The sequence below is a fragment of the Aquila chrysaetos genome, chromosome 26 (assembly GCF_900496995.4).
Source record: "Aquila chrysaetos chrysaetos chromosome 26, bAquChr1.4, whole genome shotgun sequence".
In the NCBI taxonomy this organism is placed as follows: domain Eukaryota; kingdom Metazoa; phylum Chordata; class Aves; order Accipitriformes; family Accipitridae; genus Aquila; species Aquila chrysaetos.
Window position 1 is genome coordinate 3,519,150 of NC_044029.1, and position 23,937 is coordinate 3,543,086.

The 23,937-nt window shown below is 37.0% G+C and overlaps 1 protein-coding gene across 1 annotated transcript in view; it reads right to left on the reverse strand.

Moving 5' to 3' along the window:
* Nucleotides 1-23,937, reverse strand: part of CFAP54 (cilia and flagella associated protein 54) — a 116,291-nt gene that overhangs the window by 55,811 nt on the left and 36,543 nt on the right. The window contains exons 21-32 of the mRNA XM_030003187.1: nt 21,709-21,882; nt 18,322-18,414; nt 15,991-16,176; nt 14,834-14,976; nt 12,066-12,213; nt 10,935-11,090; nt 9,160-9,282; nt 6,876-7,019; nt 5,398-5,494; nt 2,347-2,436; nt 1,083-1,209; nt 73-184 (exon numbers count right to left, since the gene is read on the reverse strand). Coding sequence (XP_029859047.1) covers nt 73-184; nt 1,083-1,209; nt 2,347-2,436; nt 5,398-5,494; nt 6,876-7,019; nt 9,160-9,282; nt 10,935-11,090; nt 12,066-12,213; nt 14,834-14,976; nt 15,991-16,176; nt 18,322-18,414; nt 21,709-21,882 — 1,593 coding nt within the window. The remainder of the gene's footprint in view (nt 1-72; nt 185-1,082; nt 1,210-2,346; nt 2,437-5,397; nt 5,495-6,875; nt 7,020-9,159; nt 9,283-10,934; nt 11,091-12,065; nt 12,214-14,833; nt 14,977-15,990; nt 16,177-18,321; nt 18,415-21,708; nt 21,883-23,937) is intronic.

Genomic DNA, 23,937 nt, shown 5'->3' on the forward strand with positions numbered 1-23,937 from the left:
AAAATTTATTTTTGTGCTTATGGTATTGCTGCCCAGTGAAGACATACATGACTCCTGAAAAATAAAACTCACTTTCTGAAACTCCACAGCTTCTGTAGTGTATCTATCCATGCCTTCTGGCAGAGTGGGAGAAAGTGTTTCTTGTGTTGAAATTCCATTGATACCAAGAAGGTGGTCGTTCCTCCTGACAAACAAAAACGTTAAAATCATCATCATCATCATCATGTTAAACTCTTTTCATAGTTAAAGGGTTATCTTTGGGAACAGGTAGAGCAGAGCACATGCAACTCCTATTTCATTGGGAGTTTTAAATTCAGCAGGTTTTCTTTCCTTCTTCTCCTTCAGAAAATAGGAGGTGCTCACTTTGGAGGTTTATTATAGAAATCTGAATTTATAGGTAATAACTATCTCACCTTCCTAACTCCTAGTAAAACAAAACAGTTTGCTTCAGTACCCAAATTCTACTACGGGATTCTGCAAAGAACTTCTTCATGTCCAAATTTTTTGGTCTTTTGTAACAGCAGTTCCTGTTCCCTATAATGTATCTCCTTTTCATTGATTATTTGCCTTTCAAGTTTTAGAAATACTGGTGTGCGGGTTTAACAAAGCTATAGTTAAATTTCTTTGGGATCCTTTTAAGTAAGTGTCTACAATTTGGTTCTGCTTATCTTTTCAGTATAGAATTTTTTTTTAGACACTACAGTAGGCCCTGATCAGTTTGCTTTTGATTTAACCCAACGTACTTCTCTAAGTTATCCCACTGCCTCATAGCAATATGGCAAATGGCCATATTACCAAGTGGTGTCTGTGAAAAGGAAAATCCTGGAAAGAAACTGCTGATGGTAGACAGTACTTTTGAACACATACAGCCAAGGGAGAAGTCTCCATGTATAAAGAGGTCACAATACAGTATTTTCTGTAGCTATATAATCCTCTGTGTTCATGAAACTTCTGCAGACTAGGAGCCATAGAAATGGCTCCAGATGGGTCTTCTACCAGGTACAATTTACAGTTTCTGCTGTAACTGTGACATTGGTGAACCTAAGTAGTATTTTTTCACCACTACTATAATAGAGATCTACCTCTTCAAGTAAACTTGCACATTGCCTGCCCATTCCAGAACACATTGAAATTTCTCTTCGTTCAGGATTTTGTGCAAAACTTGAACAAAGAACTCAAGAAAACGTGATTTCTTCCTGAATTTCATCACTGCAATAAAGTAACAAATAATTAACACAGGTTTTGTATTTATGCTGTAACAGGTTTCTGAATTCAGCTATAATTACAGCTATGTATGTCTCAAAGCACATATTGATCTCATGTTGCATGCTGATGAAGAAAAGGCATACCGATACCAAAATCAGATAGGTCATGATATGCAACAGCAGTTGCTAAATACTCCTTCTTGTGACCCAGTATCCAGAATCACAAGTTCACTCTATTTACACTCCTAGAATGACAAACATTCTAGGGACTGAGAAAACAGGCTTGAAACTATTTTTGTATCATGCAGTACATAACGCAAAAATATTTTATAACAATATTCAACATGCCTAATTGTACACATGCCTGAAAACCCTGAAAAAAGAATAAAGTATAAACACAGTAACTGCATCCTATTCACTTAGGCTGCTCTTCTCAGTGACAGTCACATTAGTGTACAAGCATCACAGTTCTCATTGCAGCAGTGGAGCTGCGTTGCCTAGATTTTAGGCAGCTTTTTAATTGTTTGCAAACTGCTTTTGCTGTTTGGCTGCCTTCATAATTTTTTACCATCAAGAAATAAACATGTATTTATCCTATCTGAAAGCTATGCTAATTTTACAGGCTAGGCTCCATTGATATTTTGAACATCAGTAAAAAAAAATAAGGCAGTGGCAAAGGCTACATACCAGAATCTTAAATCCTCTTTCAAAAATGCAAGTGTACTCAGACTTTTGTGAATTCCTCTTTCAGTAACATAATTTAATGTAGAAATGGGGTATCTCAATTTAAAAAGAACATTCCACACAAACAGAATCTTTGAAAATCCGACACAACTTTAAAAAAAATGAGCTCGTTTTTAAGGTTATTAGAAAATAAACATTATTCAAATTACTTAAAATATTAAATTTCATATACTTAACATCAACATCTAAAATAATTTGTTGCAAGTATTTCATACGCTTCTAAATGTGACTATATTAAGAAATTCTTTTAAGCTGTTTTACTTGATTATGTATATTTGAGAACAAAATTAAGAGAAAGTTTCTGAGACCTTATTCCAAGCAAGAAGTAAATAGCTTTACTGGCAACCTTCTGAAGTAAAGCAGCCTTTACAATTAAAATAAACACCAATTATCCTACCTTCTCGATAAGCATTGCTTGATGTCCAACATGAAATTACAGGGTAGAGGAACAAAGGATCTTCCTGTCCTGTAAGCTCTGATCCATGAACTACATCAATAACCAAATCAAATCCATTATGATAAGCAGTGATAGTGTACAACAGAAACTCTATCTGGAATCATAACTGAAGACTAGAAAAATCCTTCTTTAGCACAGAGTTTGCTTTTAAATCTCTCACTGTCATCCAGAGAGAAATTCAAAAGCTTGCTCTTTTCTTCTAACATAAGTAGCTGTGCCACTTAAATAATGAAGAGCTTATGGATGTGACTGATGAACTTCCAGCTACTAGACTAATGAGCAGGATGTCTGCAGTTCATCAGAGGTCTAACAAAGGTCCACACAAATCATCTGTGGAGGAGGATGTGCAGTGAGGACATGTCCAAAAATGTATTTAAAGCTATATAGCATGAACTGTATGCATGATGCTACTGGTGACTAATGCTTACATACATGCTCAGCATACGGATAGCATAAGTAGGTAAAGGAATTTTTTTTTTCTTCACCTAAGTATTTATATTTCTATTCTATAAATAATTTATTAAATATAGGTGTAAATAATATATACAATATATAGATATAAATAGTATAACTAATATATAGGAGAACAATAACTTGGATTCAAGCTTCCGAGAGTTGAACACAACTGCGTTACCAGCTGATGAGCACCAGAACAATGTTACATTTGCTAGTTGCTATTTTGCCTCAGTAAAGAAACCTGAGCTACAAATTTTCTGCTGGGCAAGTTCTGTGGTTGAAAAAGATCAATGCAGCTAGTCCCTGAAAAAAGCGAGGTTAAAAATGCACTCTGGAACAACGAGTTGTGATAGTGGATCGATAGCTACACCCTCCAGTGGTAGCAGTTAGTTGAAGTCTGTTGAATGCAAATCAGGTCCAATTAAATAGGACAGCCAGCAGGACGAACAGATTTTTTTTTTTATTTTATTTTTAGGACAAGTCACACCCTTTAATAGTACTCTCTCCTATTTGACAAGTTCAAAAATATATTGCTTCAAATGAGCATTTTCACAAAGAATAATACCTCCCAAAAAGTTTTAAATGGGAAAACATTTGAAATTTCCAAATTTAAATCGTACTGTGTATGAAATATTTTGTTTTTCTCAGTTTCTTATGAAAGAGGCAGATTCAGCTCTTTTTCATTTTTCTCATAGACCATCATCAATGGATTGCTAAGTGTTGATCCACTGTTAAGAATTGCCTATGACAAGGTTTTTTTCCAAAATATTTTTAACAGCATGCCCTACGAGTATGCACATTGTCCTAAACCACTTACACATATTTGTAAGGATAGCTGTAAGCTTTGTTATTTGTTTTGCATGGCCTCAGCAAAAGAATCCTCTTCAATTTGTATCCTGAAACTTATTGATGAATACACTACTTCAGCAACAGAGCAGACTTCAGCCGTCAAGTATTTGCCAATTACTGAAAATGTGTTCTCTAACTGATCAACCCATTAATTTAACTTCCTATTAAGAATGGAACATCATTTTATGAAGTAATCAATGTAATTTTCAATTAACTTACAGAATTCATTCTGTATCTTGTTCTGCAGGAATGCAGGCATCAATGTCAGCAGCAAAAAATGAACGATCAGTGCACAGATGAATGGAATTTTTGCGTCACTCTTTTTATCCTATTTATTACAGAAATGCTTTCTCTTCTAAGACAAATGCATATACAGAGATGATGGGCGATAACTGGAACATGAGTCAGCAAAGACCGGTTGCTTACTGGGCTGTATTAGAAACAGCATAGCCAGCAGGTCAAGGGAAGTGACTATTCCCCGCTGCTAAGCACTTGTGAGACCACATCGAGATAACTGTGTTTGGTTTTGGACACTATAGTACCAGACACTGACATACTGGAGTTAAGTCCAGTGAAGGGCCACCAAAATGATAAGGAGCTAGAGTGCATGGCAAAGCAAGAAGAGGCTGTGAGAACTGGGTTTATTCAGTCTTAAGAAGAGAAGGCTGAGAGGAGTCTACAGGTACCTAACAGGAGGAATACAAAATGTGGAGACAGACTGTCCTCACTGATAGGACAAGAGGCAATAGATACAAGCTGGAAATCATAAAAGTCCAAATAGATACAAAGAAAATCTTTTCAACCATAAGGGTGGTCAACTACTGGAACAAGTTGCCCATCAAGGTTGCAAAATCTCTTTCTTCAGAGACATTCAAAACTTGACTGGACAAGTCCCAGAGCAACCTGATCTAATTGTATGTATTTTAAGCAGGGGGTTGGAATAAATGCCTTCCAACCTAAATTATTCTATGATTCTGTCCATGCTCCAAGGAGTACAAGATGCCATGTAGATATAATGGGAAAAAATCAGTAGTGGCTTTAAGTTCTAATCAAATTTCCTTTATAAGTCCTACTTATTAATTCATCTAAGTTCGGCAGAACTATTAGCCTGAAAATTCTTGTGCTTTAATCCAGACTCTAAGATATAAGATATATATAAGTTGATATGTTCATTCCTGAGTTACAAGGTAATTAAATGTTAGTATACATCCAATTCCTTTCACAAAAAGGATAATTTCTGTTAGCTTTCTTCAGGAAGCCTTTTCTCCACTAAAATTTCCTGCAGTGGTCATTACTACTAGCACTGGAAGGATAGTAAGGCATGCTGTAAAAGGACAATGGTCTTTGCCACTGCATTTTCTGATTTAGGAAGATAAAGCAAGCCCAAATAACATGGAACCCAATTTACACAGATTGGGAGAACATATATATTTGCAGAATAGAACAAAAAAGACCATTCCTTTCTAAGAAGGAATGAGTGTTTTGGTGGAAATTATGAAAAAGATGAATAAAAGTCATTATACACATCACTACCAGGTATAAATAAGACCACCGAAATTATGATTTTGGTTGATTTATCATGGAAGATACATGAAATAAAAGTACTTCTTAGGTAAATAATTTTTACAAATAAACCATAGAAAGTTCCATAGAAAAAGGTGAGAAGTGTTTTAATAGTACACCCACCTGGTTTTGTCAGTCTGAGGAGATTTGATTCAAGAGCACTTAGATTTTCTGTTGCTTTTTCCATTGCAGCTAAATGGGATGTCTTTGCAGAAGGGGTCTGAAATATCCAATACTTAGTTATGAAAACTTAGCTTTTACCTAACTAAAACCAGCAGATCAATAGAGGAGTTTAGGTTAGATCCCAAGTCTTCTAATTCTGTATCTGATAATTTCATCAGTATTGTCTTATTTTTCTATTCAAGTGAAATGAAATTGATGTTCATAAATTTTTTAGTATGGCTTCAAAAACCTGGTCATGATTCATTCTTGAAAGGTCTGCAAGGGAGTGAGTGGAGTTGCTCTGCCACCAAATAAATTTTTAGGGAAGTCCCACATGCTACTACTACAACAACATATTTGAACAGATTGTTTGACAAAATATGTTGTTTTCCAGAAAAAAGTAATCTTTTGTAGATTATTTACTGCCTACAGAAATAAAAATCTTTCTCTGGAAAGAAAGTTCTTTTTTTTTCACTTCAGTGAAAGTGTAATTTTCAGTCAGCCCTACTTGGCTCAAGATATTATATTGTTCCTATGATCTTAGATTCCTTTCTTTTTCGGTATGAACCTGGGAGCAGCTAACACAAACTCAGCAATAAACAACGGAGAAAATTTTGTCCTGGATCCTATTACTGTCCTACAAATTTTCTTACAGAAATCCTTCCCTGTAAGCTGATTGACTTTTTGACCCTCTCTTTAATATATCTCTGTTCCATGCTCACACTGCTTCCTTTCTTCCTCTCTCATTATTCCTACTTTCTTTCCTCTTTTTCAAATCTCCTCTCCATTAAAATCTCTTCTAAAATGATTTAAAGAAAAAACAGACAGAAAAGTATGGAAAATCAACACTTTACTCCGATTCTGAATTGCAAGAAATCCTCACAACCTGCTACATCTCTTTGTAATTTAAGTATTAAGGTCTTTGTGGCTGAAAGTTCTTCCTCCGTCGAGAAATATTTTTCAGTCTAGACAATTCCTAAGTTACTCTCTTATTATGACTCTGTTTCAAGCAGCTGCAACATGAAAGGAGAGGCTAAATGTCTACATAGTATAGGATATTTTTGCTCCTCTTTACTCATACAATTCTTTAATTATTTTTTCTGTCCAATAAAGCATTCCTGGAAACTATATGTGAAGATCAGTTGGGGATGCTTGTATAAATATCTGCAGGATCCTCATGGCTCTGAACTGTAGTATTGCTAACCCCTCTCTAGTTCAACAAGATGAGACCCTGTACCCACTGCAGTCTGCAACTGGTCTTAACTAAGATGGCTACAATTAAATAGAAGCCTCTCAGCTGTACTCTGGGAACTCTTATTCGACAAGGAAACTCTTATTCTATACAATCACTTCTAAAACAAAAAGTTTATAAATGTAGTCTTCAAAATAATAGAACACAGTATTTAGAGAAAATAAAAAGTAAAAATCAGAGCAATTACTTTAACTTCTTTGTTAGTGTCCGTTTCTTCAGTTTCTAGAGCTCCTGACAGGCAGGGTGAGGTTGTTGGTGAGGAATCCAACAATTTTTTCCCGTAGTTAACAATAATTACTGCTAGTTCATATTCTTTCCAGGAACGTAGTACCTATTAGAGAATCACCTGTTATATACTTTTGTTTTGCATAACACATAATGTTTCATTATTTTCTACTTATAATTGTCAAAATGCATTAATATTATAAATGGAAGTTAATTAGCCAATACTTATGTTTCCTTCTATATAAAAAACAAGACTATAGACCTGTAAAATAATTGGAATTGCAGATATGTTATCTATGTGTTCTACTTCTGCTTAACCTATCCCTCAGAGAATAGAAAGATTTAACCAGAAGTATCTATGGCTGTGATTGACATTCTCCCTGTTCTCAGGCAGTACTGCTATCAAAGAAAATAAAGGGTAACTAAATGATCCTCACTTACCTCTCTGGTATCAAGTGCACATCTGAAAATCCCAACTGTATTAGTGAAAGGACTGGTGAAATTTATTTTTTAAATTATGGAATTTATAAATGAACAGTGTAGGGAATGTTTTTAGATGGCTTTATCTTCTCTAGATAGAGCTCTAAAGGCCAAAGTGCTTCTGCTATATGCAAGGTAACTTCACGTTAGGATGTTTGTCTTTGGGATACAACATAAGCGTATAGATCACTTTAGGATAAATACAGTACATGGCCTGACTGTAACTCAGCAGAAAACCATATACCATGGATTAATCAGAAACACTTGCAATTCACTCATTCTGTTTGATATTCCGTATGCTATTCTATTGAAATGCTAGCTCTAAGGGAAAAATTAAAAAAAATAAAAAACCCCCGAGCAGTATAAGCAGCCATTTAGCTGGGGAATCCACCAACAAACACGCACCATGTCAAGGTTTCGAGGTTCCTAATAGGCTTTTTTGGCCTTGATAGCCTCCACCTTGTCCCTCCCGCCATGGGGCCAGGAGCTCGCCCTCAGCTCGTGCCTCAGCCTACCGTCCCCGCCAGCTCCTACGTGGCGGGAACGCCGGTCCCCACGCGCGCTCCACGCCGTGCCTGGGCCTGGCGATGGGTCCGCTGGTCCCGACTCCTGACGCGCGGGCTGACCCCTCAGCTTGACCTCACACTGCTCCCATCGCCGTGGACCAGCCCGCTGCTGGCTGTGCCTGGCCCCAGCTAGCCTCACCGGACCCGATCCCGGCCTGCGGATCGACCTCCAGGCTTCGGCTCAGACCTGCCTCGTCACCGCAAACTCCCCCGACGATCGGGGCTCCTGGTTGAACCTGACGGCCGGGTGCTGCCCTGGCCGGCCATGTCATCGCCCTCAGCTCCTGGCTCCCCGGCCCTCGCCGTGGCCCGACGCTGCCCTCACGGCCATGACACAATTGATTAATATGAAGAAAATGACAACGCTAAGGCTTAAAAAACTCTTCTTCACAGAAAGAATGAAGACCGGGTCTTCTTGCAGTGCACTTTTAAGGATATTTGAGGCTGATCTTGTGAAGTGAGCGCAGAGATCCGGCTCCTACAGAGAGCGGGGTGAGGGATCACCGATACAGCATCAGCCACAGCTCAGCCTTAGCCGAGGTGCACCCGAAGACAGGGGAAAGCTGACTTTTTCGGCAGCATACGTTTATCGTGGCGGGTATTTTAACTCTCTATACCTCAGGAAAAAAAATCCTACCGGTACCACTTCTCTCCTTATCTCACTAAATAGATTGAGTTTCTGAATCATAAAGCGACCTACAGATATGTATTATGGTTAAAAGTCAAGGTGTTTGTATCCTGCCAGCATGTGGGACTAAATGGTATAAAGTCACTTGTATCTACTTCGCAAATAAGCCAGATATGCTAATCTGATTAAAACTACAAATATGGCCTATTTGCAGTAATTAAACTTTTAAATTTATATATTACATATAGGCCTTACTGAAAATAGTACTACCTTAAATGTAAAAATACACACAAAGATATAAAATACAGATTTCATGTCATGGACTCATAGTTACAGTCTATTTTCTGAACAAATGAAAATTCTCAATTATAAAGTCAAAACGTCATTATTATATAAAATGCACTGGTACAAAGACACTAATAAATATTTCTATACCTTTACTATTTAAGAGTGCCAGTTCTCTAAGATACTACTCTGACAGCCAGCTTACTAAATCTTTTTTTTTTTTTTTTCTCCAAATGGCAGGAGCTATATCTTAAACTAAGCTGTAAGCACAATAATACACACCATACCTTTGCTGTATAAAATGAAGTACAAGCTATCATGTGCTGAATACTCTCATAACATCCTTCCTGCCTCCTCTGCAAAGCAGCACTTGGAATTTCTTGAAGGACAGCCAAGCACTTAATGAGGATCTGTAAATACAAGGGTTAAAACAAAGTTTGGAGCCCACAACACACTTACAAGCTTGTACCTCTGTACCGCCTATTGTATCTGATGGCAAACTTTAAAAATACTTTGCAATCTAATGGATAGGAGGAAATGCTAGCCCTATAAAAGCCAATAATAAAATTTCCATTTAATTTAACGGTGTCAGGATTTAAACCACAGCCTTTTGGAATAAATGACATGTTCACATAAAATCACAGATATTAAATTACAGATACATGATGGATATTTTTGCTGATTTAATTAACATGAAATCAAAGAATGCTTAATTCAGTGAGATGACATACTCCTAGTAGAGGACTGCTAAAAAATATATCTAGCTGGTCAGAATTTTAAATGAAAGAAAAATGTTTCCAGTATGCTCTAAAAATAAAGAGACTTCTTTCCCCCATTTTTGTCTATCAGACATGAAAAGAACATGCAACTAAATTATTTTCCCCTTTAATTAGGAAATCTGAAACAGGAGCTGTTTCCAGTGGCTAGCCATGCCATGCCATGCCTTTAGTAGGTCATCACAGCCAATGACTTCTTAAGCAAGATGCTATCCGTGTATGTAAATAGATTTTTTTTTTTCCTAAACACTCCTAAAAACTTTTCTCAGGGCCCTGAGCGCCCCGATAGTCATTCCCTGAGCAGCCTCACTTGTGGCCTTCTCTCACATCTTCTGCCCAGGGGCCCCGCAGTCCCAATTAAGCTCAGACACAAGCCTTCAGTCCCTGCTTGAGCTCTGGTATTGGTGTGCTGGTCTTCAGTCGTCTCCTGGATGAACCTTGCACTTGTGTTGGAGCCTTGTCTCCAGTCTCTGGCTCCAGCTCCTGCAGCTCCTGACTTTTCCTCCTGCATGGACCCTGGGCCAGCCCAATAACTTCACCTTCTCTGGACTCTCGGTGGATCCTCTTACCAACGCCCCGCTGTCTGCCACGCTCAGATGCTGCTAGTCTGTGCCTTGCCTGCACTGCAGTCACCTCATCCTTCCCCACAGAGCGAACATGCTCATACTGCTGCTCCCTGACAAAAATACCTAATTACGGGAAAAAAGTTGCATGTTTCTACTGTATCCTTGCTGAATCGAAAAAAGCACATCTGCTGCTTCAGAAATGGCAGGAAAGGATTCAGGTACTCTGTTCTCAAAGAGAAGGTGCTTGCTTCTGGAAAGGAGCACATGCCTGGAAACTAAAGACTGCATTATCAAAACATTGAATAGCCTTCTTTTTTTAGGAAGAAAAAAAAAACTGTATATGAAGCAAACATTCCAAAAAAAAGCCATAGGCAAATACTGTTTTTCTTTCCTCAAAATTGCCATCTGCAAATAGCATTCAAGTAGAAGTTACATCATAGATTCTCCTATAGTTTAAAAATACCAACAAATCATCCTGAAGAAACAATCAATATTCTGCAGTTACTTTAGCATATCTGAGAGTAGAATCTGTGCAGCTTACACTGAACATATACGCATTAGGAACACATAAAACCATAAAAGGCTTTTCTTTCAGCAGCTACTAAGAACTTAAAACCTAGATATTTAGCTCTCCCGCTGTACATTCCACTATAAGTTTAATTTGAGTCACTACAACAGCAGGACTTGGATGCCAGCTGCTTTGTCTTAAAATGCTCTCACCTGAACTACTGGCACTGAAGAAATCTTGTGATAAATAATCGGGGCAAGGAGACCATAACATTGTACAACAGACTGCAGGGTGTAACTTGAATCATTCAACCAACTGCTAAGTTCAATTGCCACAGTCATTCTTTCGCATTCTGCTAATCTAGCAACCTGTAAAAGAAAACCACATTTTGATTCAAATATGAATTCTGTTGTTTTAAATCATTTGAGAGTGAAAGAAGGCAGATGTTATGGCAGTTTAAAAAGCAGTATAAGCAGCAAGTAAGATAAAAGTCTAAAAATTAATTTACTTTGACACCTGTTAGAAGTATATAAACAAATACAACATCATACATTATTCTAAAGGAAATGATTGTCCTTGACCTAATTGTGCCCTCTGAATTTACCCATATGATTTACAAAGCCTGGTTAACAACCTCAACCTGTGTGGAATGGAAATTTCACATGCTGACCTCTCAGACTAGGTAAGGAGAGGATAACAATTCCTTCCTTTCCCTTCCAGTTACCTGCTGCAGTCCTTGCATGTGTAAGCAGATCCAGTAAAGTCAGAGTAATCAACTGCTCACATTTTTACGAGACAACTACTTCAGCAAAGAAAGAGGAGAATAGGAACGTAATAATACAAGAGGCAAAGCTTGACCATCCAAATAAAAGAGAAAGCTTTTTGTGTCATTAACATGCCCTTATACTATAAGTCTGAAATAAAAGAAACTTAGTATATTAAACCATGAAACTCCATCAGAAGTTCAGTATTAATGGAAATACATGTATTAAATATCAGAAATGTTTAGAATTAAAAATCCAAGATGCATCTTAGTAGGACAAAAATAACAATGATTATGCTTCTTAAATTATAGTCTACCACCACTGAAGTCAAAGAAAATCCTTCCTCAGCTGGAATCACTGGGCTTTGGATTAGGCAATAACTGATTCAGAAACCATCTTTCTACCAGGATACAAAATAACCAATAGCTACTAAAATACTTCAGAAAGAAAGACCAGATAACTCACAGAAAATGAAGTATTCTGTAAATAGGATTAGTACATTGCAACATCTATCTTGCAATGATGAAATAAAGCTGATCAAAAAGTAAAATCAAATCCAGTATATTAAGCCACACATACTTGTTCCTTATAAAGTATCTCATTGGAACAGATGGAATCACAGAAGAGTGCTCCTTCCACAACATTAATGTCACAGACAGCAAATATATTCCTCAGAAAAAGGTGCAAGGTAATAGGAGAAGTCTGAGATACAGCTTCAAAACGTAACCTACAAAATAAAAAAGCAAAAGAACGGTAAAAGCATGTTAATGATGATTCAGATATTGCATGCCTGAAACGGCATTATATTAAAGTGCAGTCTTTAATTTTAAAATTATGGACAAAAAGGATTACTGTAGCTACTTCTGGAAATAAGATTTATACGTAAAACTGAAAAAATTGCTTAAAATTCCTAACATAAAAAAATATATAAAAGGTATAAGACTCCTTTTCAAATTGTTGGCCACCTTCTACCATCCTAAGACAGCTTTTCCTTAGTTGTTTCATCTAATCCAGTGAAACTTACTTTGAAACTTGAGATGCTACAACTTATTTATTAACTGTCTCCTTTTACACATTATTTTTCTGTATTCTGACAATGACGCATGCAGTTGTGAAGTCCATTACCAAGTATTGGTAACAGACTCCTTTTCATCACCGATGTCTTGTATTACAAGCCTCAAAAGAATCTCTTTTCTTCTGCCTGCTTTTTTGTTGTTTGCTTTTTCTCTTCCCTGGGGGTAGAAGGGCATTTTGTCCTTGTTTTTTTGTTGTTGTTGTTTTTTTTAATGTTTTTGTTACAGGAAAAAACCTATGATGTTGAAGTATAAGAAATGAATTCCTCCTTCTCCTCCATTGTATTTCTTAAAAGAGATTGATACTCAAGAAGGAAGATCAAATAGGCACATTCACATACTTGACATTACCAAGGTATCAACAGGGCTTCCATCTGGAAACAAAAGGTTTCCTTTCCTTCCAGCTCCCTCTACTGTCTCTAAGTCCTATGTCCTTTCAGCCTAGTCCATCTAATTTCTTAGCTACCAATCAGTAGAACTGAAACTGCCTTATTTCAGCTCTGATACTGCAGCTTTGAGAATCTTCCATATTAATTGTAAAAAAAAAAAAAAAAAAAAAAAAAAAAAAAATTAGGCTTGGACATAACTGTTAGAAAAGCAAAATCCCTGAAACTGCTTTGCACAGCTATTTAAAATTTTCTGTCTTCATTTGATTTATCTGCAAGTGGCTTCATTCAAATGTTATCTCTGGAGCTGCATGTGTTTAAAAAGAAAAAAAAAAGAACCGATTAGGAAAAAAGATTAATGAAAAACAAGTGCAAAAATAAAAGCACAATGACCACACTTGCATTCCTGCTTTATTGCCTAGGCCAGGGATGGATTTAAAACATCCACATAGTCATGAAATAGGATGTCTAGTGATTATCTGCCTGCATCGATGCAGTCCACAGGCTGCCGGTAAATCCCAAATGCTCTTATGGCATGTAACATCAAGACCCTCGGTCAATCTGTATGCCTAGTATCAGACACGGGGTGGCACTTGAAGGACAGACAGGATACACACCAGTGGTCTGGCTGAGCCCCAAATAACAAGAAGTACGTTTAGACACATTACTTTCTCCTGTAACAGGATTCAAAGCACGCACAAGCCTACACTATCTGCTTGCGTCCAAACAGCATTACCATGAGAAAACCCTGGGCTCTGCTGCAAGTATATTAAAAAAATATAGAGAAAACGCTAGCTACATTATATGTCTCAGGATAGCTGATTACTGGTTATTCTGTCTGTAAAGAGGAAATGGAAGTATTCCGACAAAACTTTTACGAATTCCCCCTGTATTTACTTCTTGAAACAAAGATCTTCATTTCTTTATTTCTTCTTTAATTCTTGACACATTCAAGAACTATTAACACACATGCAATAAGGTTGCTTCTTGTCATTATGGTTTCAACACTAAGCCAGTCTGTCAAATTGAAATGGAGATGCTGCAAAATTTTTTCATACCTCTTCCACAAGTTTGCCAAAACTTTCCTAATGAAGAATTAGTCTAAAAAGAGTTCCACACAAGATGATGATTTGTGTTCAGTTATACTGGATGATAATTCATTATCAAATTATAAGCAGTTGACTAATATTTAAAGCTATTTTTTATTATAGTATTTCATGTCTGTTATTTCATACAGGTCTCTTTCTTTTAACTGGGAATTAATTAAGTGTTGATCTATTTTTGCATTTGGATCTACTGAATTTCAGTGAATGTAATCGCAAAATTTCTAGCTGGGCTTTGTCATCATGAATAACCCATAATATTATGGTTGAGCATTTGAAATTTATTTATAAATTAATTAATTTTAAATATATCTTCTAAGCACTTTAGTATACGCAAAGATTATTGGCACATTTATATAGCCACCCCAAAACAAAATTAGCAAGCTTTTACCCATTTTGGGTGGTGTTCTTGACAAAATTTTCACAATTTCTGAACTCTACTGCTATCTTAATTGGAAAGTCAAGAATCCAGGGCATATTACTTATTTTGCATATGAAAATGCATCACACAGAATTAATAGCCACTTTATAAATGTTTCCCAATTATCTGAAGAAAACAAACATAAAGAATTAGGTGTGTAAATGCTAGCAGTTCCATAAATAAAAAAAAATTCCTCTGCTAATTATAAACAACTATATTTTTATAACATATTTCTCACCTTTTTTTTTTCCAGAATGTTTTTCATATCACAAGTCTGAATAAAATTTCACAACCTGGTATTCTTTAAAATAAAATGTTCACATCTATAATTAACTAGTATTTTAATTTTGTTTTTACCAGTTACCTGTTTTCAGATATAGTCAAATTACTACTTGCAGAAATAACAGCTGCATTGGCAGGCAGTGGAGAAGAATTTGAAACAAAATAATCCCACAGTGGTGAAAATGCTTCTCTGGCTAATGTATAGTTGCCAGTCTGATAGGCTACCTACAAAAAAAAAAAAAAAAAAACCCAACAAAAGAAAAAAAATTAGCAAGTTTCCATGTTCATCAAATAACCAAGCCAAATATGATTATAGTATAAAGAAAGGTTTTAAACCTCCCCACAACATGTAAATTTACAATTTCTGTAAGTATATTCTGACGTATTTGAATAAAACACCTGTAGTAGCAATCTGATCCTACTAATATTAGTTTGCCTTCAGAATTAGTGCCAGAGAAGGCACAGGACTTTCTGACTGTTAACCAAGGGTCTAACAGCCCTCTGTGGAATGCTTTACAGGTATTGTACTGCAGTTTTTGAAGGCATATTATTTCATCTAGGTTTATTTTCCTTTTGTTAATACTGCAGAATGCCCTGCTGCTCTGGATAATGGGATGTAAACGGAGCCGCACAAGTAGGCATAAATTCATGTGGATACCTCTTACTCTGGAAGTTTTTAGGAACTCTTCTAACTGTTCCCCATGATCTGATCTATAGGGCTAGACAATTCACTTCCTGCCACAATCTGCTTTAAATTTTCTTTATTAAGAATACAGAAAATTATGATAAAGGTCTGACAGAGCCTCTGTGGTCTTCCACAAGCCACTACAAAAATAATTTCAATATGAAAATGGTCGGATTTGATACCTGGTAAGTTCAATCACATTTTTCATCCCATACTGTAATGACTAATAAGATGATTTCTAACACTTGGTGTCAACCACAAAAATGAAAAAAAAAAAAAAAAAATTATAAAAAAGAAGTTAAATGCAGAGTGAAAAACAGGAATAAGAAAACTAGCTGATAGACATCATTCCCCTTAAACTGGAATTTCCAATAATTTTCAATTAAAAATTGAGTTACTCAAATTTACCTTTTGTTATGTTAAAATTGTGATTTGTGCTTATCAAGCTTTTGGCAGGAAAGTCTTGAGTTTTTACCAGATGCTTTAGAGCTACCAGTGAAAACAAGTCATTACAACCAAACTAAAGTATGTATGTGTTTATTATCAAACCCTACCTGAGTTAGATAGGCTCGAACAGTAGTAGCAGAAAGAGGTAGATAAGCAAGGATTGGCTTAGTCGTTTCCCCAATGCCATCACCAATAAGTTTTCCATCAGAAGAATATGCTGCGACTGCAAATATGTATTTCTCATTGGGATCTAAGCCTTGTACTTCCAAGAGGCTTTTCCCATCAGCTGGTATCTATCAATAAAAATACTTACTAGTTACACCCACTGTACATACCAAAAGCAAATCTCAAATTCTAAAACCTTATTGGTAAATAAATTATTTAATGGTCTTGGATACAATCAAAGTACAACCTAGATTAACAGACATGTCACGTTTCCACGTAATATTAGGTTCTTATGGGCAGAGGATGTCTCAGGTCCTCTCAGCACCATTAACAGGACTTTGGAGTTTGTGAAACAAACAAGATTTTCAAGATCTTCTCTTTGCTTTTCCTTCAAGTAATTGCCCACCTGCACTTTAATGTCACAGCTCACTCCTAACAGGCTTTTCCACCTTCCCCTCCATAACCAGGACAACTTACACAAAGGGAAGTTTTAGGGTCTTAAATAACAAACAAGCGACACAGTGACTGAGGCACAACATGAGAAACGAGATCATCATAATGCAGCATCACTGCAGTGCTCTTATTCAAATACTGTCTGGCCTTCATAAGGAGACCTCTGAACAACAGAAATCCCTTCAAATGCTGGGTCTGAATCCTGAAGCAGCAGACCAGAAATTACTGTAAGACAGTCTGTAGTATCCCTTTAGAGCAAGCTTTTCTCATGTTGATAAGTTGATAGATCATTCCACCACCAAGAATTCCAAACCTTTTCCATGGAGCAGGCAGATAGTGACTTTGCCTGCAGATCAGCATTTTGCAAAAGCATATCCTAAAGCAACCAGAAGTTCCGTTGCTGAGGCATATGGTTAACCACAGGTCTGCGCATCTCCAGTGCCTGCCAGAGCTAAGACAGTCAGTGGCTTGGATTGATTGCAGCAAGTCCACAGAAAGAACATCTAGCAGTGGGGTGAAAGTCTCCAATGAAACACTTAATTCACCTGGAGCAGGATAGCATATTGAAACCAGCTCACTGGACATCGCAGGAAGCTTGATTCTCTGGATTTGATAATATGAATATTAAGAATAACATCAAAGCCTCTCCTGCCAGTAGCTACACACACCTGCTTTTTGTATACACCTTCCTTTTTGAGGAGGAGATAGGGGAACAGGCGCAAAAGGAAAGATTTCCTCTCCATCACCAAAGACAAGACTATCGGTGTTAGTATAGAGCTTGCTCACAAAACCAGGAAAGCTTGAAACACTGGGCTAAAGAGGTTGAGATCATTCTCCTGTCACAAAACAGAGACCTGCCCTGCAGAGAACAGAACTTTTCATGAAGATTTCCAGATATAAAAATGATCACTCAGGTCTGAGACTACAGTAACATTTGCTGAAGATGTGCTGAAGCTTTTTTGCCCCTTTCTTAAAACCCCAAAATGCAGAGTATTTCAATGGATCACAGTCATCCTTCAGATGGACAATGCAATAGCATGCATAAGTGAGTGAAAAACAGAACTCACTCAGTCTGTGCAGGAACATCAGAGTGTGATCCAAAGGGAAAAAAACTACACTAACACAAACCCAAAAAAACCCAAACAAATTCAGAAAATAAAACGTCAAATTGTAATGAAGAGATAATATAAAAGAGTACCAACACAGTCACATGATCAGTCATAAGTAATCAAAGATGTGTGGGATGATTTGTCATGCCACATGTTCACAGCATGAAAGGGAACGAGCGTGAACCTAGAAGTCAGTTGTGTCTGAACATGAAGGTTATTGAAGGAGTTATATTATCATGTTGCCAGAATTAAGTAAGGTAAGGTCTTGTTAAGAAGAAATAGCTGATAGAAGTTACACAATTAAGAAAAATATTAAATTTTCTATCTTTTTAGAATTTCTCTTTTTTTGAATCCCTGGAAGGAGTAGTGACTGGGGCACACTATAAATACATCATATACTTTCTTTTCCTTTTGTATTTCTTAGATGTTGCTCAAAAAACAGACTTATAACAGAAGGGACAGAAACTGGTCTAACATGAAGCTTTTGAATCATTTAATTCATTATTCAAAAAAGGTTCCTAGAACGTTTTTTGGGTTTTGGTATGCCTTCAGCCTAGAAAAATTTCAATTGCTTAAAATAAAGATCAAAAGGGTTGTCAAAGGCTTGGCCAGTTACCTGATCAAAAAAAGACATCAGATGTATACATTTAGAAAGTTGGGGTTTTTTGAAGGAAGAGAGAATGACCTAAAGGAGTTCTACTTCTGTCTTACCTCTTCTCCTGCATTTGGAAGTTTATTGTTATTTAACCTTACTTTCATATTACTTCCTCCTGCTACAGAGCCCAAAATACTGTACCACGAAACCTTTGAAGAAAACAAGAACAAAATTAATTGATACATAATAGCATTTCCAACTTTTGCCTAATGTAGAATGTACTAATTTTGTGAAAACAGTCTCTGAAAAAAAAACCAAACCTTAGTTATAAAAACGTATAGTCTACCTGCACTAGAAACATTAATTGATTTAGCTGGAGAACTTGGTATACTGCAGTGGCAATAAAAGCAGATGACTCTCCATGATCCTATCTCCTACCTTGAGCTACCCTATACCTCAAACCTATCCTAAAGCATAAACTCCTCTATATGTCATCCTGTAGATTTAAAGTCATCTAGACTTTATTAAAATAATAAAATAAATATTAAAATAAAATTATTATTTATATATTATTTATATAGACATCCATTATTTGATCCTTGCAATGGTATTCTTCTGAAGTTGACATCAGGTTGTGATTCAGCAAACTACTTGAGGACAGATCCTTAAAAGCAGGCAACAGAAATGCAGATATGAAGTAATGCAGTAATATTTTCTAAACAAGCCATGTTCTTAGTTCCTGTTGAAATCAATGGGTGTTTAATGTCATCAAACTGCTGATAATCACATTGGGCATATCATCTAGACTTTCCAGTATCTTTAACCAAGGAAGAATGTGAGCATGCATTCCTGGATCACTGCTCAGTCGTGTCCAGTGAGATCAAACATGGCAACTAATTTTGATTTCATCTCTGCAGAACTGGGCAGATGAATTTCAGTAAGTTATGCATCTGATGAAGTTCTCTTGCATTAAACTTCTACAAAAAAAACTGTACTAAATCTATTTACCTTCAGTAGACATTTAAACAGACCTGTGGTTTGGCAGATGAGGTCATTTTTCAACGTAAAAAAATTCTGCACAGCTAAAACGTTCATTTTTCTTGTAATAGATGTGATTTATCTTGCAATGAATCCTGACTTTTTCAGAAGGAGATATTGAAATAGAGGAGATTGTTTTCAGCAAATGAGCAACTTTAAGATCAGGAAATTTTAGAGATACTTTGACTTCTAGTACAAGAACTATGTATGTGTAATTAAATCCTAAGTATCCATTTCCAGTTAAAAAGTTCTTCATAAAACAATACCTTTCACGTCCGCTCAACAGCTATGTGTGCCTTTAGAAAAAAATTCTTCTAGACTAGCTGGGCTCAAACTGTAAGACTAATAATCACGTTGTGCCATCTAGTGGCCCAACATGTTATAATCACTCTCCTGTATCGACCAAAATGAAGTATTAACACGCTCCAAAACAGATGAACTACCAGACTTTAAAGAATTAATTTTTTTTTAATTTTATTTTTATTAGGGATAAAAAGAAAGAACTTTACCCTAATTAATTACTTTGAAATTCACTAATCAAACCGCAATAAAACTGCAAGTTATAAAACAACCATTCACAGAAATATTCTTACCACTATTAGTAAGATTTGAGTTTCTACTGGTTTTATACACATCATTATTTTGAAAAAGCTTTCAAAATCACTCTGAAAATTTCTCTCAAGAAAACTGCAGCTAGTGAATTTTTCATACTTCAGTTTGTTTGAACCCTTTCTGGACATATGAAGGACAATAAGGTGATTTGTAACAGTCAGCATGGATTTACCAAGGGCAAATTGTGGCTGACCACCATGATTGGCCTCTATGACAAAATTACTTGATTTGCAGAGGGGAGAGGAGTAGATGCCATTTATTTCGACCTTAGCAAGGCACTTTTTGCAACACTGCCTCCCAGTATTCTTATATCCAAGTTAGGATGATATAGTATGGGGGTGTGAATAGATAAACGGGTAAAACAACGGTTGGAAGGTCAGACTCAGAGAGTAGTTGTTAATGGTTTGTACTCTACCTGGAGGGTAGTAACAAGCGGAGCACTGCAGGGCACTATCCTGGGACCTGTCCTGTTTAATATCTTTAGCAATGACCCAAGGAAAAAAGTGAGCACACACTCACCAGGTTTGCAGATGATGCCAAATTGAGGGAAAACAGTTGATATCATTGAAGGCAGGATTGCTATTCAGAGGGACTTAGAGACCCCAGAGGAACGGGCCCACAGGAACCCCATGAAATTTAACAAGGACAAATGCAAAGTCTTGCACCTGGGAAGGAAGAATCCCTTGCAAGGATATAGGCTGGGGACTGATGGACCAGAGATCAGCACTAAAAGGATCTGGGGGTCACGTTAGACAGCGAGCTGAACATGAGCCAGCAGTGTGCCATGGCAGCAAAGCAGCCTAAAAGCATCTTGAACTGTATTAACAGAAGTACAGTTAGGAGATTGAGGAATGTGATTATCACCCTCTGCTCAGCACTCATTAGACTACATCTAGATACCATGTCCAGTTTCCCTCCTGCCGCCCATCATGCTAACAAGAAATATTGAACAACTAGAGTGATTACAGCAGAGGACCACCAAGATGGTCAGGAGCTGGAGCACTAGCCCTGCGAGAAGAGGCTGAGAGAGCTGGGCTTATTCTTCCTGGAGAAGAGGTAGCTCCAGGGGACCTACCAGGAGCCCTTGAGTGCTTGCAAGCAAGTGATGAAGAAGATGTAGCCAGGCTTTTCACAGTAGTGCATGGCAGAAGGATGAAAAACAATAGACCTAAACTGAAGTAAGAGAGATTCCAACTGTACATAAGGAAAAAAGTTTTCTCCATGACCAAGTTGCCCTGTTGGAACAGGTTGCCCAGAGAAGCTGTTCAGTCTCCATCCTTGGAGGTTTTCAGAACTGACTGGACAAAGCCCTGAGCAACCTTGTCTAATCTCACAGCCAACCCTACTTTGAACAGAAGGTTGGACTAGAGACCTCTCCTAAAATCCCTTATGATCCGAGTAGTTCTGTGATTCTACATGTTAAATAGGAGGTAGATTTTTCCACCTGAACTATGGCACTTCAGCACTTCATTAACAGACACTTGTGTGTGGTACTTTCTTGCATCACATGATGCAACAGCCTTGCATCTTTTCAGGGGGTAACTAGGAGTATGTCAGCCCCTAAGCAAGAGAATGAACTTTTCACAAGAAGAATAAATAAGTGTTATACAACAGAAGCACCAAGGAACATGATGCATGAAATGAAGAAAGTTTCATGTAAATGTGAAGATCAAAACAGTGAGTCGCAATTGACTCAGAGGAAAAAAAAAAAGCCTACTTAATTAGGTCAGAATAACATAATATTCCCAAGAACAACAGAGAAAACTGTGATGGTATAACCACTGTTGAAACAACTTTTGCTCTCCTGTGTATTGTTTAGTTATTTCTTATGCAGTCATCATGAAAAACATTACCTGAATATCTGAAGAGAATGGGGCTGGTTTAAATGTCATGGAGCAATGTGATCTAGAAAGTAATAGAGGAGGAGGAGGAGTTCTGCTTTTTTTCTTGCTGCTCAAAGCTTCTTTGAGACTGTGATACAATGCACTTTGTTCAGCTTCAACTTGCTCAATTAAAGTTAGTGCTTCCTATGAATTAAATTAAAACAAAAGGGAAAAACTATTAAGACATAACAATCAGACAGATTTAACACTTATAAATGGTTTTCAAAATGATCTTACAAAAATTCACTACTGTGTAGAAAATTTTTATAGATTTTTCATATCATCTTACATCCTAAATGAGGATGAGTGGTACTTTGTGTAAGCCTTACATACGCAGATTAATTTCATAATATACAATAAAGAGAATGCAGAGCTGCATATGAAAGAGGCAGGGCTGAGGTGTATCCAATTTTGGAAGGCCCTATAGGAAAAGAGAGTGATCACAAATAACATTGATTAGCAATTAGTGTCAACCAGTGATTAGCTCCAACAAGAAACAAAAAAGATAAACTCTTATTTAGGAGAGAGCTGGACACCTAACCTGTGGAATTTCTGAAGGAGCTGTGGAAGTGGTTAGACCAATTTTCTGTACTCCAGAAACAGAGGAAAGAAATAAAGTCCAGAAATAAAGAAAAGGGAGGAGAATGCAGGCCCAGAAAAAAGTAGGGCTAAGCCACTTCCCTTGGTTAGCTGGAGAGAGCTGAGAGCTGACTGACAGTCTATTAGTGTCTTCCAAAAATGTGTGGGCCTCCTGCACATAGTGATTGTGTGGCCATTTGGTTGGAGATCAGGGTACATTTTTTCTTACTGGACTGAATGGCAAATGGGTAGGTTTCTTCACTTTGTTTGTGTTGTCAGGGTAAGAGAAACTTAACCTGGAAATTTAACATTAAGTACTTTGTACTTATGTATCTTTAGTTGTGGCAGCTGTCCAGTGCAAATCAAAGCCAAAAAGGCCAGCTCCCAGAGATGAAGAGATCGAGGATGCCTTGGACAAATTACATGCTTTTGGGAGAAGAGAGATGACATATTCCTACAACTAGGGTTTTTATTTGAAGTCTTTTAGTACTATACACTGGACCAAGGATTTAGGCCGAATTGAGTCTGAAAGATAAACTGGAAAGAAAATGCCAAGTTAAGTGACAGTCCTATAATCTTGCACCTTAAGAGTTCCTTGTTTCTGTCCTCATACATTCATAAGGCTGTAAGAACAACCATACTGGGTCAGATCACAGATTGAATAAGCCTTGTATCTCACATTCAAAAGTGACCAAAAACTAGCCACAGATTTGCAGTGAGACAGGGAGCTAAGATTTAATAGAGCTTTAATCACATCACATAGCTAATCATCTGCACAGCCCCTCACTTCACCCCACTCCCTCCCCCTTTAGATTAGGGTTGCATCCATCCTAGTGAGAAATGTTTAAGGAAGGATATAAGATAAAGAGATATGGAATGACTCTTTCCCTCACACAACCATTCAACTTTTGCAATCGGTAATTAGAAACTTCATTGCTTCCTTAAAAATTGTACTTCTTTATGGTAAGCTGTACTATGATACAATTCTTAATTAAAAGAATTACAGAGTCCTTCTCTGAGGACATATTTCTTATTAGTGCAAGGATGGAACCCAGTTTGGATAAAGGTAGTGTTGTGACTGAGAGTGGTACTGCGTGACCTGTACTTCATTAACTGCAGAACTTGGGAGATTATATATGTGGCAGTGTTGCAAGAGGAGAAAGAATAATCTTATGGCTGAGGAAGCCAAATGTCACTATAAAAAAAACACATTTCATCCCTGCCTCTGCCACAGACTTGCCCTGTAGTATTAGCTTAATCACATTAATTCAATTTTACAGCTGGCCAACAAGAACTACCAGTGTACCCAATTCTGTAAAGACCTGGATGTCCAACTAGACATATAGGACAGGAAGGAAGAATGAAACTGTGAGAGAAATAAAAAAAACAAATAAATAAATAAAGGGGACACAGTAGCTCAAGTAGTTAAGTAGTGTGATATAAACGAGTATACACATATGACTCAGAAGCTTCCATACCTGCCTGGTGGTTTACTGCATGAGAAAAGGTTATTTGTATGTTTCTTTAAAAAAAACCAAAACCCCTGCTTTCCTATTTTGCAGCATAATAAGAAGAGACTTATATCATATTGTGCTGAGTACAGTAGAAAAGACCAGAAGA